Consider the following 18,906-nt stretch of genomic DNA (forward strand, 5'->3'; position numbering starts at 1 on the left):
GTTGTTGCTGTTACTCACCTAAAAGACTGCAATTCCATATGGAACTTGCAGCCTCCTGTGGCTGGGAAATACCTCTTTCTTGCAATTATTCATGCTATGGTATTTTAAAGTCCACTGCAGCCCCTAAACAGTAACACTTTCATTTGACAGTACTTAGCAAACTACTCTCATCTCTTTAAAACAGGTCAGCTAAGAAATGCTGCCCTGTCAGTGAGAAAAATTCCACGAGCCTCTAGCACGTTTACGTGAGACTACAGACATGAAACTCATTTCATTTTAATAAATAATATGTGCAAGTCATTTGTCATATTTAACTGCTGATGTCAGAGACACAAGAAATCTGCTTTTCAGACATCCATTGTAAATATGTTTTACAGGGTTCCTGAGTTAAATTCCCTGACAAGGAGAATTTACTCTATCAATTGCTCTAGTGAATCAGAGGGAGTTTCCTCCAGCAGAGGCATATGTCAAAGGAAAACAAAGTCAAGTTATTTCAGTCACTCGCACATAGATTTCTCATTTTCACAGCTGGTCCTCTTTGCTAATGAACATGCAAATTTTGCTTATCTTAAGCTCTTGCCTGGGAAGTGCTCATTTAACACTGAATGACTGCTTGCCTGTGCAACTGGAAGTTGTGCAGGACTGAGTACTGTGTTAAGAATATTCAATTCATGCTCACATCTGAAAAACTAGTCCTCTGCCAGACCAACAAAAGCATAAATTTGTCAAATATGCAACTTTCTACCCATCAGAAGTATACAGCAATGGCTCCTAGGCAATAGGCGAAATACTTGTCATACAAAGGATTACAGTTTTCTATCAAGTGATTGTGATTTACTTGCACTTAAATTAAATAAAGTGCATTGGAAAAATTAACCTCTAAGCCATGTTTCGGATTTAAAAAATCCAAAATTGATGTGCTCCATTCCCTTGAAGAAATTTCAAGCCTTCAGCACTCTCAGATACCTAGGGATATATTTTAGACCACATCACTCTTTGGCGCGTGGTACAGAAGGACCCAATCTAGTGTCTGTAGGAAGGTATGAATGTCTCAACAGTGGTCTGGAAAGCAGCAGAGCTGTCTTGATTGTGCTTGGATATGTAAGAGCCATATAATTTCTACAAAGCAGTTGATACTAACACTAATGCTATGAAGCAAGAATAAATAAAAACCCCTGTGAATGTGTGCTCTTGGAAAACTGCACAAAAATTGTTGCCTCAAAAAGGAAATTTGGACTAAGAAAAGAGTCTTGAACGAATCGCGGGGAAGTGAACAAGACAAAGAAACAAAGGTAAAATAAATGGTATGTAAATAAAACTGGACCTTTCAAGCACAGTTCCTTAGGTCAAAGGATATTAATTGTCAAGTAAAGCTTAGTGAGTCCTTTGAAAAATATATAAGGAAATGTCAATGGACTGATTCAGGCTAGAGAAAGAAAAAGAAGAAAAAGGCTGTGGTACAGTAAAGACAATAAAAGGCTGGTTTGGAACTTCAGCAAACACTTCAGCTTACCTTCTTCCCAGAACCATGATCCTGGGGAAAAAACAATAGGAATAATAGGAAAGGCATTATAGAAATTTATGGTACAACAAAAAAACAGTTTAATGTGTCTGTTGAGGTGAAAGGGAGAAAAGAAACTAGTTAAACTCTATTACAAAATTTCACTTTTTTAAGTCTAGAAACAAGTCTTTTTAACAAACTTTATCAAGATAGAAATGATATAAAGTGAAGTAGAGGTGTCTCTGTCAAGAAGCAGAAAATGTGATCTGAGCAAATACAGATTTGTAGATCTGACTTCAAGAGAATTTGACAAAACCAAATCAAAACCAAACAAGAAAAAAGAAATCCTCCTAGATGAGTTGTAGGGAATAAGATGAACAATTTTCTAGACAATTTTCTAGAAAATGTTTTAGGTCAAAGGTAGATTGTGTCTACTTGGATTTCCTTTAAATTACTGAATATGCTGCTGAAAGGGAACCTATTAGCCAAGATAGAAAAGACAGAATGTTTTAAATAAGTTCTATGGAAAGTTCAGTAGGAGATGGTTACTGTTGAAAGGAGGGGTTGACAGTTAGTCATTGGTGGAGCTCTTCAAAGAAAACCACTGACATAATCGTAGGTCAGTACTGCTCTCTCTACTTTTATTACTGGATTTTTTGCAAAGATTACACGTCATGAGGCCATTTCCCTCTGGCATTGCTGAGGGATACATTTAGTGCAGACAGCTCCGTGTGCGGCTGCAGATTGAGTTTGGGGTGGCAGGACCCCAGGCAAGACTGTGAACTGCTGACCCTTTGCATAACAGCAAAGCTAAGGGGACCTGTGGCACAGCCAGGTAACCGGACACTCGGAGACATGGCAGAAGTCAAGGACTCCAGACTTTCTCACACTTACCTGCTAAAGTATAAACCCCCAGAATTTCCTTTGTTTGGGGTCCCTCCTTGGAGGAACCCACCTCAAGCTGTTATTTTGTTGTTGTATCATGATTAAATTGTTTTAAGGGATGAAATGGCTGAGACTCTCCTATGGGAAATCTGGGGTCAAGTGGGTAAGGAAACCTGGTGTGACCATGTGAGTGTGGGATGTGCAGCTGGGAAAGGACCTCAGTCCTAGCTTGGGTGGTACGAGAGTGACTGTGCCAGAGTGGCTCCTGGATGGTCAGATGGGGAATTTCCTTTAACATCCTTTAACATGAATCTTGAGGGATGGAGATAGGGAAATGTGGTGAAGTTCAGCGATGGAAATACAAGCTTCTTTGCCTGAGACCTGATACAAACCACTTCAGATGAGGACAAACAAATGAGCCCTGCCTGGGTACCCTGGAAATTACAGAAAAATAGAATGGAGACCTCTGGTTCACCAAGGGGTGACTAGGAGACACAAACATCAGAATAAAGGTTGCTGGGAGTTAGTGAAACAGTAGTGATATTGTACAAGATCTCATAGAATAACATGGACAAATTCAGTCACCCTTATTCAAGAAGGATTATTCACTACTGAAATAGGGACATGGCTCTGCTACCAGAATGAGATGGAGAATATAGAGTTTATTTTATGCCAGTCCAGATTATTTAGTATAGAAAATAAAAGGCTGGTAAGAGAAAAGTCTATTACGTGATGGAAACCTGCCCCAAGAATGGAAAAGAGATGTTTAAGATAAAGCAGCATTATTAAAATTACAATGCCACAAAGGCTGGCAAAAAATAGACTGGAATTAGAAGAGGGTGAAGGGTAGAGGACCTCCTTTAGCCATTATTAGAGCATGCAGGTGTTGGAAGAGATTTTTAAAAGTAGTGGTAAAAGCTGAATTCACCAGAATTACTTTATGAAAAAGAATACAGCAGAAGAGACTGAGGCGGTGGACTGAACTCTCTTCCAGCTGTGTAAACAACTTGTTTTGTTTCAGGTAAAATTTGATTTTTTTATTAAATCAATTTTTTTTTTTTGCAACCAGATTTCATCCAAGCCATTTTTAGTTGTTGAAAGGTAATAGATGTCTTTTCCATTTTGGCACCATTGAAAGTGTGGATAAAAAAAATGAACTGATTGCATTTCTGTTTTGTATTAGATTTCTCAATGTGCCTAGAAACTTATCTGAAAAATATATCAGAGTAAAAACAATACCAGAGAGTTTCAATAAGAACAAGAGTAAAAAAAGAAAAATCAAAATAAATGTAAACACAAGAATGAGTTTTCTGAAGAGATATTGGTAGGTTAGAGCATTACTTTCCTGCTTTAATGAAACCTTCCTGTACATAATTTTTTGCAAAACACATAAAAATACTTAATCTAATTTTTTCACCTTAATCTTACCTTCCCAGCATGTACTCACCATTTTACTCAGAGGCATGGAAGTAACACTAAGAAGGAGAACTTTCTTCCCCTTTCATGGGATGTTTTTAAGCTGTTTGGTATTCCTTTGAAGACTACAGCAGTAGTTTACACGTTGGATGTTTATCACTGGTATGGAGGGTGAAACACTAACTGCACACCATACTCCCTGCCCTTTTAAAATATTGATGAGTAACCATCTATGGAGCCTCATAAAGTATTAACTCTTAAATGGGGAAGATCTCTGCTCAACAGCATACCACAAATCCTATGGGATTTAAATCCCACACAATCCTGTTAATATTCAAAGAGTTTCAAGCTGTTTATGTCAGTTTAATATCTAATACCAACATCTGTTTTTGAAACATCATGTAAGCAATATTGCTCTCTTGGTGCAGCAGGACAGGTATGTAAGTTCAATCCTCTTGATTGATGTGGGGATACTCATAAATGAAGTCTACATCTTGAACTTCAATGCTTAATGCTTTTATTTGCTTTGTATTCTTTTGAACTTCCATTTTATGCACTGCTTATCAGGTTAGCTCGTGTTGGAGCAACTCAGCTGCATCTTCTGAATTGCCATACCTGAATTTAATGGTAGTGGTCTGCATTTCCCTGAATATCATCCACTGGGAAGTCAGTGTGTGAAAGTGTCAGACTGAGACTGACTCATTTATTTTTTGAAATACATAGTCCAGATATGATATATATCTGGAGATCTAATTTATCTTTCTGTCTTCATTTTTTTGCAGCTGTTTGAATTACCTAACTTATGTGAGTGTAAGCAATTTGTTAGGCCCATGAATTTGTGGTTCAGAGGAAAATTTTGACTCCCTGCATGACTGCTGTACAACACTATTAAAGCTATATTTTGTTAAATAAATTAAATAGAAATGGGAAAACTATGTAAAAAAAAAATTGGGTCTTCACAGAAATCCACCAATATTTTCAAATAAGTAACTTTTACATGACGGATTGCCTGCAATGGCAGAGGCAGGACTGGATACCCCTTCTGAGGTGTATGAGAAAGCCTGAAAGACATTTTACATACTCGACATGAAACTCTAATCAACCCTACTACTACTAACTCAAACATTGTAGATGCTCAGGTGTCCCCTAAAATTTAAAAATGCTAAGGGAATTTTCAGAGACATACCCTATTGTCTAGGAATACCCATGCCATTGCTCACAGAAGAGCCTTACCAACTTGATTCATATATAAATAAATCAGTAGATGGGCTCCTTCATCTTCATATGGAAATGTCAGTGAAATAAAAGAAGAATAAAGTTAAGAGTATTATGTGCCAGCTATGTCAAAACATAAAGAAATCATGCTATGTGTAGGACTCCTTTCTTTAGACACATATTCCTTCAAATTTTAGTTCTCTTTATTAAATTCTAAGATGCATTTACATAAAAGACATCAAAAATATGATTCCTAATTGCTGCCACTAGATTTCTGCTTATAGTTAGTGGTTAGTGCTAAGTTAGTGGTTCAACAAGTGCACAGGGTGTCTTTAATTGCTTCCACCAAGAAGAAATTTTCCCTCAGGATTCATTAACTAATGACCTCCTCCCTTGCTGAGTTGCAAATTTACAAAAGTATTTGGCAAACTAGGAATTTGCCTTCTTGGAAACCAGATATAAAGGACCCAGACAGGTGGGAGCCATAATTACAAACACACAAACATAATTAATTTAGCAATTACATGTATTTGTGTGGTACCCTCCTAAAGTTATTCTCCTTGTAAACTTTAAGTATCCACTCAAGTCATAGTCAAGTGTGAAGTAAACATTTCCAAGAGCCAATAATTAATTTAATAAATTAATTATTAGTTTTTCAACATTCTTAGCCATTCAGGCTCTAGGGTTTTTAGCACAGTAGCGGAACATATAGTACCACAGGATGGCTCTTTGAGGAGCTGGGGGTGCTCACCTGCAACTATGCCCCTAATCCACAGAAAAAGGTGGTGGGAGGCCTTAGCATGCATTAAAGAGGGAGCTGCTTTCCCTCAACAGAGGTGAGTGACTAACACAAGAGTCATTCTTCCAAATTTCAGTATTTGGGAGTAGCCTGAAGTTCTAGCTCTCAAACTCAACACTAGTCAGATGTTGCAGTACCTGCTCCCTGTCATCTTCGAGTACAGTCTGGAGGGTGTGAGATAAAGCTCATTTCTGGACTTTGGTATGACAAGGGATTATGTGCCACCAACATCTATGATTACACTGGACTGGAAGCAAGATTGCAGCTCTTAGTTCTACGTTATTTTTTCAAAATAGCTTTTCTGCTGAAGGGTTTTCAAATGCATTTTGAAGGTTGCTATTATCCACGTTGGTTCTGTTCATATATTTGGAGTCATAATATGTGGAGTGTTTTGCCACAGAAAAAAAATTGTCAAGTTTGGAGTGTTTTGCCACAGAAAAAAGTCATTGTGGTGTAATTAGAAATTGCACAAACTGTTCTGCAGTACATGCAGCAGACATGAACTTGTTAACCTAGGTAGCAGGGAGTACCTGAAGAAAGATTAGTTTTCTGTGAATGACAGGATAGCTCCCTCAGCATGGGACACCACAGGATAAAAGCACTGACCTATGTTTCTGTCAGTCTCTAGTTTTTGAAGTACCTCAATTATTTTAGAATCCAAAAAACCCCCAAACAAACCAAGCATAAACCACAGCTTTATGAAATCACAGGGTTTTTTTCCCATCCTCCTGTTTCCTTGGGCCACTTATTACCCCAGTGATCAGAAGGCTCTTTTGACTCTACCTACTGAAATGACAATACAGCATGCTATCTGATCATATTTGCAGCTCTGAAATGTGAATACACAGATTATTTGTTTACTAAGAATATCCAAATAATGGCATCAACGGCATGGTCATAGCTTTTGCCTATTCCAGTGTATTTCTTCAAATGCTCAAAAGACTGAAAAAAAATGATGATGATAATGTTTGATTATAAAGAATAGTTTGTAGCCTATTTGTTCTCTGGCCAGATGTGCCTAATTCCTGTTGTCATCCTTGGAAGCACATGGGCGCACAAACAACAAGAAAGAACCCTCTGTGCAGCTCTTCACTTTCTCTCAGTTTTGGATCCATGCCAGTCAGCTTGTTTTGGGAACAGCACTCTGAGATCCAGTGGGAAAGTCCCTCAAACACCATTGTTATCAAGTGGGACATGGAGCTCCTTAACCTTTCTGGCCGAGGGTGAGGACCATAGCTGGGTTCACGGGGAGCACACAGCTCACCAGGCCCTGTGCACAGCCCAGAACACTTGAGCAGCTGGTGCTGGCAGTGCAGTGAAGGCTGCAGTTGCTTTTGGGACCTCACTGGAGGCTGAGCTTCTCATATAACCCTTCAGCAATCCCAGAGAAGTGGACTCAGGGGGGTGAGATTTAGGTTCCGTATCCTTTTAGAGCCTGGGGTTATACCAATAATCCATTTACTTTTCATTTTCATGAACCAGGGAGACTCCAACAGTGCTAAATGTGTATGGTGAATATTGTATGCTATTGTTACTGGGAGAGCTCTTTTCTTTTAAAGAGGTTGTATCACACAGTGAATACCTCAGCTCTTCTCCTTGGAGTATAGCATCTAAATAAATATACAGAATAAAAAAGCTTTAAGCCCACATCAAAACTCTACCCACACAGACAGACAACTTCAACTCACTCTCCAGAAAGTGGAGGGCTATAACAGCATAATAATGTAGCAGTCTTTCTATCTTAGACCCAGGCAGCCACTGCCTTTAAACTCAGGCCAGCACAAACCATCCCTGTCATGCAGCTGTTTTGCTCACACAGTACCTCCTGAGGCTTTACCCATCTGTAAGCTCCCAGTGACAAGGACCTCCCTATTTTTACATGTTTGCACAGCAACACTACAAAGTTCACAGAAAGATCTGTCAGGTGCTATCATGGAATCAATCATAAGTAATAGATGAGCAGTAAAAGCACATTATCCAAGTAAGCTGCAAACAACTTTCATTATGTAAGGTTACAACTTTACCTTTTACCTCTGTCTTACAAGTAACAGACTGGCAGTCAGAAAAACTTATCATATGCAAGTCAATTAAAAATTCAGAGTCCATGCCATTTGGGCTGAAAGTTGATTTTCAATAAGGTAAGTTGAACCACATTGAAAAACTCACAAACAGAAAAAAGGCTGTTAAGACAAAAATCCTTTTCTGGGTGGTGTACATAAGGTTCATTGTGATAAAACTGTCACTTATTTCCTGTTTTAATCACCTTATTAAACAGTGAAAGTTCACTGATAAGTCTGCCAGAGAAGGCAAATCAGGTGAAATATCCTAAGCCCCCAGACAAAATTCTTTTCTCTGAAGCTTTGAGAAAAATCAGTTTTTCCAACCAAACCCTTAAAGTGATGTGATACTTGGTGTGAAAATAGCTAACATCCACTGACAGTGATCCCCTCCCTGAGCCCCATCACTACCCCAGGACGTTACTGTAACAAGGAGGAGAAAATACAGGAAAAAATCCACAAAACCAAACATCTCACAAGGCAGGTATTTTCCCAGTTCAGACTCCTGAGGTGACAGGGAGAATTCAGAAGCAGGAGTGTCAGAGCAGGCACTGCAGTCAGAGGTGGCTCATAGCACTGTGCCGCTGATCCTGGCACAGGGCTCCAAACGATATTCAAAGCAATACATCTCTTTTCAAAACAAAGGAAGAGGGAAAAAAATTAAATTTCATTCTCTGAGTACCTTTGATTCCTGGCTGGTAGTTGATGCTGGAGAGGGGGGCTGCTCTGTGCTCTCCACTTCATTCTCTTTCTCCACACTATCCACGCTGACTTCAGTCGTGCTGCTCGGAGGAATCATTTTACCTCTAAAACACCGCTACTATCAGGGAAAAAAAAGCTACAGATGGTTCTTGCTTTTATTCATTTAACATCCTCTTTCTTCTCTGCTCTTCTGGAGCAAATGAACTCCAACCGCTCGTTTTCACTATATTTGCAAGACTAGAATTCTCTGGATTTTCTTTTTTTTTTCCCCCTTCTCCTCCTCCTTCCCCTCCTTCCTCCCTCCCCTTTCCTATGCAATTGTGCTGTGAGGGAGTAAGTTATCGATGGCTCTGTAGGTCAGTTGTGTGCTGCTTTTCCCCGATACTCCTCCCCTCCATACGAAGCCTGGAGGTGCGGAGCAGAGTCGTGACCGGCAGCCCCGCGATCAGAGGGGAGTGAGCTGAAGCGGCGAGCCCAAGCCACGCACACACACACACGGGGCACTGGAGGGAGGAGTTGTATTTCTAATGCTGTGAACAGCTTTGCAGGAGCATGTGCTGTCATAGTAGTGAGAGAAAGTAATGCGCACATGCATGCACACACACACACATACACAGAGGCAGGCAGTGTCTGGGAGGTTTGGAAGCATTTTACCTTTTAGCAGACTGGAAAATTCAGAGCCAAAGTGCATTGTTATATTTGTTCATGTCTTTTACTGAAGAAAAAGAAGCCCAGAAAAAGGGCTTTAGAAAAAGGGGAGAAAAATGAGCCTTCCTTTTCCTTGTCCCAGAGAAGATTATTTAAAATCCTAGCTACTCAGTGTCTCTAAAGCTCCCACCTTGCCCGCATCCCAAACTTGCTAGCAAATGACAGAACAGAGTCAGGGGAGAGTTACCTGTGGATCCACGTGTTCCTTGCTCCCCTCCCAGGCAGGGAAGCCCAGCTCTGAGCCATGCACACGCAATCTGGGTCATCTGGAGCTCCCACTACCGTGCACATCCTATACCTGTAGGTTGTCATAGTGATAACACTCCATCAGGCAGCAACAGAGCAGAGGCAGCCATTGGGAAGAGCTTGTTGGCTTCCCCCAGTGCCGTCATTCCTGAAGATGCAGCACCTGAAGTCGTGCTTGGGTCTGCAGTACTACCGGCAGAAGGTCAGCATGACTTTGCTGTCTGGCTCAGATTGCTTTATATTGCATGAGGTTTTGCCTCTGATTTAAATCTGCTGCAAAGGTGCCTGTCAGCTCTCTTCCCTGCTGAATTGAGGTCTGTATTGTGAAAGGTTGAATGGATGTGCTTCCCACCAGATACGCTTTGCTGAGCGGGAGCCACTCCATATGGCTGGTGGAGATGACTCTTTCATTTAAAGAAAACAGAAAAAAGAAACCCAAACATGTTTCTAATAGCAATACCTACATCCTGGAAAGTGTGAAGAAAAAAAACCAGTTGCTTATTTGATCTGTACAGGTGTTTGGAGGTGATTTGCTGGAGTCAGAGTTAGAGATGAGCTTTAGTACCTTGTAGCTCTGGATGAGGATACCAGATTCCCCCCCAGCCCCATCCCTTAGAAACACACTTGCTACTTGGAGCTGCCTTGCAGGCCTCCTCCACCTCAAATAATCAGTGTGTGAAAGTGAAAGCAAGTTTACAAGATAGTAGGGGTTATACAGATGAAAGCCAGAGCAGAAATTGCCCTGCAGCCTCTGTATTCTTAATAACTATGCTGAAGCCAGAAAAAAAATCAGCTTTTCTTTGAATCCCCAGTGAATCTTCAGGACTAGAACTTAGATGGGGAAAAGATCTTTATGTTTTTGAAACAGAGCATGTAAAATAACAAAATCCTTAGCAGACAATAAAGATGAAAAGCTGCAATGTTATTTGTACATCTCCTTCGGAGCAAAAGAGTGTCTTAAGGGTCGGGCAGTAGAGAACCTATTATTTGGCCTGTAGTCACTAACAGGATTACAAGGATCAAAAGAAGAACACTGCTTGCTCTTGAGGCAGTGGAAGCAAGGAAATACAGAGCTCAGAGGGGCAGATTTGGCAGGTAAATAGAAGAATTTATATCCAAGGGTTTGCTTTCTAAAATGCAGCCGTGTCTTAGACCGTTCTCTTCAGAGCTGAAGGGATTCTCCAGGTGGAAAGGTAATTTCTTCCACTCAGCAAGTGAGATTTCAGCTTTGCTGTATGATCATCCTCTTAGCAATGAGCAAGGACTGGTCAGAGCCCCAGTTTGGGAGAATTAGGGCAGCTGTGGGAAATGGAGGTCTTGGCTTGGCAACAATTGAATGCTCCAGCTCTGGCAGTGGCATCCTTCCCTGATGGTCCAGCCTAGAACAGCCAAGCCATGGCCAGGGCATGGCATCTACCCCCTGCAAGGACTGTTCTGTGTGCCCAGCAACCTGACAGGTGAGAATCATAAAACTAAATTCTGTCTGGTTCCTGTTATGAGGCTCAAAGACATCTTAAGGTGAACCTGTGAAAGTTCACCATTGAAATGGATGTGGAGTGGCTGGTTAATAGTTAATGCTCTAACCGTTGTAAAATCCTGCACACATTTTGTATGAAGAGCTTGCAACGTCATGACTGTGTAAGTGACTATCATACCGCTCTTTACTCTAATTGTTTTACCAAATTAGTACCAGCACCTCCTGCACTCCCTCTCTTTTCCCAATTACTCACTTGTCAACCACGACAGATTTGTCAGTTGCTTGACAATTAGCTAAGGAAAGATGAGTCAAACACAAAATTTTACCAAAAAAGCAAAAAGGAAAAGAAACTAGATTTCTTATATTTTTTTTTCCTTCCACAGGAGCTGGCTATCGAAGATCTACGATGCAATATGACAAAACAGACTGATCAAGTTAGATGAACCTACATCTCTCCCCCACACTTCCCTCCTAAGAAGTTGGACTTGTGATAACTGCTGATCAGTCTCTACGTGAAGGTACGCGGTGGAAATGGGAGCACTGCAGCACAGTGCTAAACAGGAGGAAATTGAACAGCTTCTGTAGTGTAGAGATGAGTGTAGATTTCTGGAGTGGGGAAAAGCAATTTGGATGAATAAAACATGAGCACCAATTCTCAGCCCTCAGCTGAAGTTGTTTCACTGTGTAAAGGCTGTTGTATGCTGCCTGGAGTCCCTGCCAAACTCCTCTGCTGGTGGTCTGGTGCTGGCTGCATGGGTGCCATGGTCTGATGCTGGCTGCATGGGTGCTGTGGCCTGGCGCTGGCTGCATGGGTGCCATGTCTTGTCTGCCCTCCTTCCCTCCCACTCTCCGGCCCCACACACAAAGGTGACAGGGTGTGGTGTGGCACAGCCCTCTGAGTTGGGGCTCCAGCAGTTCTCAAGCTCTGGCTGAAGCCAGCACAATAACAGCATCCCCAAGGCTCCTGACTCCAGGAATATATACATACACACTTGCAGTACTACCAAGTCTTACCTGCTGGAGACCTCCACAGTGCCAAGATTAGGCTGATGGGATCTGGCCCATGCCATGTTTTTTGCCTCCATTTGTCTTCTTTTTTGCTGTGGACATTCCTCTGAAATATTTGAGCACCTCTCTGCCAATGATATACATGCACAGTGCTGGATTTCATGGAAGGAATTATAAGAAATCAGTGTTTATCAAGTATTTTATTCCTGTTTAGACTCCCATATATTTACTAGAGAAAAAATAACAAGGAAAAATGAAAGATGAAGAAATAATTGTCAGTATTCACTGCTTGGTGCATGAACCATCCCATGCTTCTGAGCAGAGAGGGTCTAAGGGAGCACACAGAGATAATTTTGCTTATAGATGACACTGGTTTTAATCACTATGTATCATTTTCTAAAAATGCATAAAGCAGTGAGGAATCAGTCTGGTTGCCTTTAAGGCAGAGTCTTGAAGGAAAGAGGAATTAAGCCCACTGAGAGTCCAACTTCCAACAGGATGCAGATGGAGAGCCACAGAAAACTATTAGACACAAAAAGAAGGTTGTAGTTCTGACATTTGCAGTGAAACTTGATCAGTCTCACCCCAAGTCCCTCAGTCCAGTTTGTAAGCATTTGGGGTGAAAAATAGTTCTGTTTCTTGAGCATTCCAGGTGAGAAATAGTTTTGTTTCTTTGTCAAATAGATTTTGTCACTGTGGAAACTGGCAACAGGATACTCATCTAGTGCCATCTGTGATGGGAATTTTACTTTTGGCATGGTACTTTTGGCCAGATGTATTGGTGGATATCTTCACTCGACTCTTCTCTCAAATATCTGCTTCATCCACAGCTGGCTACTAGACTGCAAGGACCATTGCTCAGAGCATCTTTTTGTGTTTCCAAGTGACAGGTTTGGAGGCTCTTCTCTCCAGCAAACATTGTACCCATATAGAAAACAAGATTAAAATAGTATAATGTGGCTAGTTTTCTTTTTTTGTTTATAATCATACAACCTTTGTTTGCTTACTATACAATTTTGGCAGCTCATTGAGCAGCTAACATACTAACAAATGCCTGTGGATTCTGCTTATCTAAATGCCATCTGAGGGCTACAATCATCAGCTCATGAAGCTGGAAACACAAGATGGTCAAAGCTCTGAAAGCATTCCCAGTACTAATGGAATACTGGTGGTTTGCATTTTGACTAAATAATCTCAAAGTATTTTTTAGAGGCAAAGTATTAAGCCTCCCACTGCTCCAGGGAGTGTAGCAAATGAGTAACTGTGGAGGAAGCCAAACAAACAGATTTGTGCTTGTACTTAAGCGGGAAAAAAACGAAACGTCTGCCTGAGTATTAATTTCAAAGCCCTCTTTCTCTCCATCCACAACAATGCCACAGGGAGTGACGCAAAAATCACATTGCATCTTGGGTAGCTTGAATATGTCTTTTAGGGAGGTCATGATGAGATTGAAACACTGCTACACACACATCTAGTCCAGGAAAATGGAGAATGCTGCATCCTCTTGTGACAGTGAGAAATGTTTGAGAAGGGGAGAAGAGGATGTAATTATAAAAGATGGAATTTAGCCAAGATACAGCATGTAATATGTTCAGTCTTACAAAAAGCATGGCACTACCTTTAAATAACCAGCGACAGTCCTGACCTGATTTTACATCTCTGCCGGCAATAAGATTCCTTCTCACTTTTTATAGGAATACGATATAAAAAGAAAAATCAGTAGCAACATTTCCTGCAACTCACAGATGCTCCTAGAAATTCCTGCCTTTTAATAGCCATTTACTGATTTGGTCCATTATGGCTGTAGCAGGAATGACCTGAACTGGTTCAGCAAGTTGCTGCAGCAGTGATTTAGTCAGGTACTAAATCCTTTCCGGGTATCCATGCCACAAAAAATTTAGAGATAGTAGAGTTATGATAAATACCATAATCTCCTCTACTATTTCTAGACTCTGCTTCACTTCTGTTTCCTTGGATAGTCATTAAGACTCTTACTGGTGACTCTCAGTACCAGTCAGAATGGTCTCACATAATCGTACTATCTTCGCCAGGTCTGTGACCCTTTATCCTCAGCATTTTCCAGGATATGGTGGGAGGAAGCCCCAGCAGGGTAACCATGCTGGATCTCAGGCTTTTTTTCCTTTTCTGAAAGGTTTTTGATAGAAGTGGGCTTCAATCACTGCTTTCTTCCCTAGACCTTCCTTGACCTGAATTGCTCCATAAATTCCTTTGTCTGGTTGTTAGCCTTTACAGGCGTGAGCTGGGTATTACAGCTTGCAGAGCTTTACTGGATTTGTTTCAGGTTCCTGTTCTTTCCATTTACTGTGGTATTGAACACCGTCATCATGAGCTATTTCTTAACTAATGTCAGTGAAAATGCATTGAGAGCAATGTTTTGCTTAGACTGTAAATAGAATCCAAAATAAGGTCTGGCAAACATTCCCAGCATAACTGGTGGTGAACACAAGGATATATATATATATATGGTTGTTTTTTTTTTTTCTACAGATAACTTATGGGTATGCACCAATTTTTAACAGGCTGTGCATGCACAGTATTTCCTGTCTTAGGTAGTTACAGCATGCTTGTCACTGTAATATTTAGACACAAACATGCATGCTGAATGCAAAATGAACCTCACTGGTGGCTGCAAACCTGCAACTGCTGCACTAACATATTTTGCTTTGGAAGAAAAAAAGGTTTCTTAGTGTGCTGATGACCTTGGTCAGGAAAGGGGGCTTTTCTACAGGGTTTGTAGAACTCTGTAATGCACTGAAAATCTTTTAAATGCCTTTGGATATTAAAGAATGAAAAGCTTTGTAGAAATAGAAGAAATTATCATTATCAAGATTAACATATCACTCTATCAGATTAGTGCATGTGTCAACTGGAATGGAAGTGTGTATGATGAGGGTTGCCTACAATTATGTAATTTAGTACAAAGATCTATCACAGCTCTCAAACAAGAATAAAGGAAGTAATTGTTCAGCCCCTGATAAACTGAATGGAAAAGTAAATATCTTGCAGACCAAATATATTCAGTTTATTCCTTGTTTCTTGATAAGATGCAAAATTTGAAAGACATTGATGGTAGTTGGGTTGTTAGCTCTCCATGTAATAACCAATTCAAAATACAAATGGAAATAAAAGCTTAATTGAGCAAAAAGTAAACTTTAAAAACACTGCAAGAGGTTATCTAAAATTATTTGTATTGTTCTATTTGAAACAATAAAAAGTCTAAGAGCCCAGTGAAAAATGGTATTAGCAAGGTAAGTTTGTCTTCTTGATAAAGACAAGACTACAACTATCCCATGAGCCTATGAAATATATAATTTTTAAAATGTTGAGGTCAATTTACATAGGAAAAATCAGATCTTACTATTAAGACTACAACCAGTATTTAAAACACCAAGCATTGTAGTTGAGAACCTTTAAAACCTGGTTTCTTCATAGAAATAAGACCTACTTTTATTGTGCTTAATTTAATACAGTTATTTTATCTTGCTGCTTAAAGCAATAGGAGAGGATTTGAGTACTGATATCCATTTGAAATCTCAACTCAGAGCATCCTGGAGTCACTGCTTCTTTTGATAGTTACATATCACAGCCTCTTATTATTCAAACGGGTCAAGCTCAGCTGCAAGAGCAAGTGATTTTACTAACAAAGATATTCAAGAATTTGGAAGAGCAAATGTCATAAAAGAGGAGAAATAAAGGAAAAATGAGTGGGAAATGTCCAAAGTGTGAGTGCCTTTACCTTCCTCATTCATAAGTAGTTATATTTTTCATTGGAAACAAGAAAAAAAATCACTCAAGGTTTCCTTATGTTTGTTACTCATACCACCTGCTGTAATACCACTCAATAATTGTCATTCTGATGTTTCAGAATCTGTCTGAATTGTTCAGGCAGAATAGGATTGCACACTGGACACAGTAAGAGCTGGATCTCTCCTGCTGTTTCCATGGAAAGGGACATCGCAAATTCACATGCCTAATAACAGGTCTATGATTTCAGACTTTGAATAAGCAGGGTACTGAAGTATGTTGGAGTTTTATCCAGATAATTGGTCAAAATTATTTTGGTAAGATAACTGGGGCACTTAAAGTTAATGGATGATGATTTAGGTAATAATTTTCTCTATAATTTTAAAATTCTATTTTCCTTTTGTAGCCTGTAATACTTCTGTGTCTTCTTAGCCTCTTTACCCAGACCATGAGGAAATAAAAGGCTACTGAGCAATGAGCACTGGGATGGTTGAAATTTAGCCAAAAGCAGAACTAACAGAACTGAGCACAGGTGGTTGGACCTATGTAAACTCAATACACCAACAATTAAAGAGAGCACAGGTTTATAGCAGAAGGGATACCCAGCATCTCCTAATGTAAGGGATTGTTTCAAACGAGGGCATTCCTCTGGAAGGCTATATACAAGGAAATCCAGCTGACTTCAATCCACACACTCACTCAGCATACAAGAGATGAGACATTAGGAAAAGATCATTTTTGTCCGAAAAATGTCTGATTCACTGGAAAATATGAAAAGTTCTAGTAATCAAACTAGAATATAGAGGACGTTGTCTTCAAAAAGGGATGTGATCAGCCCTCTGATATGAACTTCTGCAAACATAGAAAATTTGTATGCAAATTTGTGAACTCTTCAAGCAAGGTATTCCATTTTGAGCTTGTACAGCAACTAGTAGATAGTTTGGAATTCTGTCTGATCTTAAATACTACAGAAAACAAACAATCATTTAAAAAAGTGGATATGTGTTTACTCAATCCCAGTGGCACTGTAAATCTAACTTGTGCAGTAAAATCACTGTGTTCAAAAATTTTATCTCCAAAATTTTCCCTTTGCTGCTCCCCTCATCTAGGTTTGTTATGATGAACAGAGTGCTGTTCTGCACTGATTACTAGAAACTTGAGGAATTAGTATAAAACCATCTTTCTTTTAAAAAAAAAGCACAACGTTGCTTTCAAACCTGATAACTTAAGCAAAGACATGGAAATAAAAAGGTGGAATCTAAACAGTAATTATATATACACACATCCACATATATTGACATGCTGCATATTTATCACAGTAGTGGCTTCATGTATTGTAGAGATGTTGAATGATGAGGACTCAGGAGAGACGGAAAAAAAAAATCACTGCACTAAGGACTCCATACATCAAAAGTAGTGGTGTAGAGGATGATCTGATTTAGAATAAAATTTCTGCTCTGTATTTCTTGACCCTCTAATGTGAGCTTAGTATAGAAAAAACTGGTTTTAGCTTCCACATAGAAAAGCAAAGAATGTGGAGTGATGTGTGTGCTATGCTTTAACTGCAGATAGTTGGTAAAGGTTTTGAATTCTTCTGGATCTGTTTTTTAATCCATTGCACCCAGTGGAATTATCAAGATGTTTGCAATATGTTTTAAGAGCCATTTCTCCGTGAACTGTAATACACTGTTCTCAGATCATCCTGGGGTTTTTCAGAAATCCTTAATGGACCTTTCTCTTATGCCACAGATGTGAAACCTTCCTTTGGCCTAGACTGAAAAGTTGGACCATAATCAAGCACTCAGCTGAAAATCTAACAACATTTTACTCCAAAATACTTAAGGCCTATTTTTCTGGCTGTTATTATCTCATTATGTTTTGTTTTTGTTTTTGTTTTTATTATTAGTCACCTAAAAATTCCTCCTGGACCCCACACTCAGAAACAAAAATAAAAACTAATATGGTGCTGGCTTCACTCATCTCATAGCCAATTTTTTTACTCCTTAAAAAATCAGGATTGAAAGCTTTATATTAGTCAACCAAAACCAATCTAATCTAAATGCAAAAAGTAAGTTGTAAGTAGCATAAAATACATGGTAAAAAGCTGCTGAAAACATTTTTCCAGTCCTTCGTTGTCAGGTGTGTTTGCTAAGCAGTTGGTAAATAGGCTATTAAAAAAGACTTGGGGGCAATTTTCAAAAAGACGTGAATGACACTCAAGTCCTGAACTTTGGTTAACAACAGACAGATAAAGCTAATATTTTAGTTTAAAGAGAACACATCTCCCTCCCACCCAGAGAGGCACATTTTGAAAATTACAGTAAAAGCTTGTGTGACAATTCTAAGAAACATCTCTGAGCAATCCAGCTTTGCACATGAAGTTTCAGTCCTGTTATTCTATTGACATGGGGGAGTCATTCACATTCAACTGTCAAAAAATAAATATTTTGAAAAAGGATTATCTTAAACAGAAAAATCCTGGGACCATTGAAATCAGTAAAAGGTCCCAGGATTTCATCCTTTCAAACAAATTCAAGTGGTTCCAGTTAGGCATGTCTGCTGCTATCTGTGGGAATAAAATGATTCCAAAAAACCAGGTCATAACAGTTATCTGGCAAACAGATCAGACAGTGCTATTATAGTCAGCATGCAAGCCATTTTCCCTGTTAATTATGTGCGTCTAATGTCAGAGATCTAATTATCCAAGAAAAAATTAAAATTCCTAAAAGAGCACAGAACTGAAAAAAACTGGAATACAGCCAACCATCCCTGAAGTTTTAACTTATTGAAATATTAGCCTGAGAGATCAGCATCAATTCTGACTATGTTTCAACTATGTTGTTAGGTTGATTTTTTTTTTCAAGTGGAATGAAAAAATAGAAAAAAAATTCCTTGGATTTATCACTCTCAAGTGCTTACCTCTTTCCAGTGCTTTTTTACCATGTGATTGTACCAAATTATGCTGATTATTTTTCTCTTTCCAGCCTTGTGAGAGAAGCATCTCCTGAAACATACAAAATTATTTTGTGAAACAGAGTTTTATACCAGTGTTCATTTTATCTCTGAGATGACTCAAAATTCCTAAAGACATGGAAGAATAAAAACAACTGCTCTGTTGAATAGTTAA

At 39.4% G+C, this 18,906-nt stretch overlaps 1 protein-coding gene across 1 annotated transcript in view; it reads right to left on the minus strand.

Annotated features, from left to right (window-relative positions):
- Positions 1-9,071, minus strand: part of STAC (SH3 and cysteine rich domain) — a 73,495-nt gene extending 64,424 nt beyond the window's left edge. The window contains exon 1 of the mRNA XM_085051454.1: positions 8,556-9,071. Coding sequence (XP_084907580.1) covers positions 8,556-8,672 — 117 coding nt within the window. The 5' untranslated portion in view covers positions 8,673-9,071. The remainder of the gene's footprint in view (positions 1-8,555) is intronic.
- Between the last annotated feature and the right edge of the window lie 9,835 nt (positions 9,072-18,906).

Source organism: Lichenostomus cassidix, chromosome 2 (assembly GCF_008360975.1).
Source record: "Lichenostomus cassidix isolate B80296 chromosome 2, HeHo_3.0, whole genome shotgun sequence".
NCBI lineage: Eukaryota > Metazoa > Chordata > Aves > Passeriformes > Meliphagidae > Lichenostomus > Lichenostomus cassidix.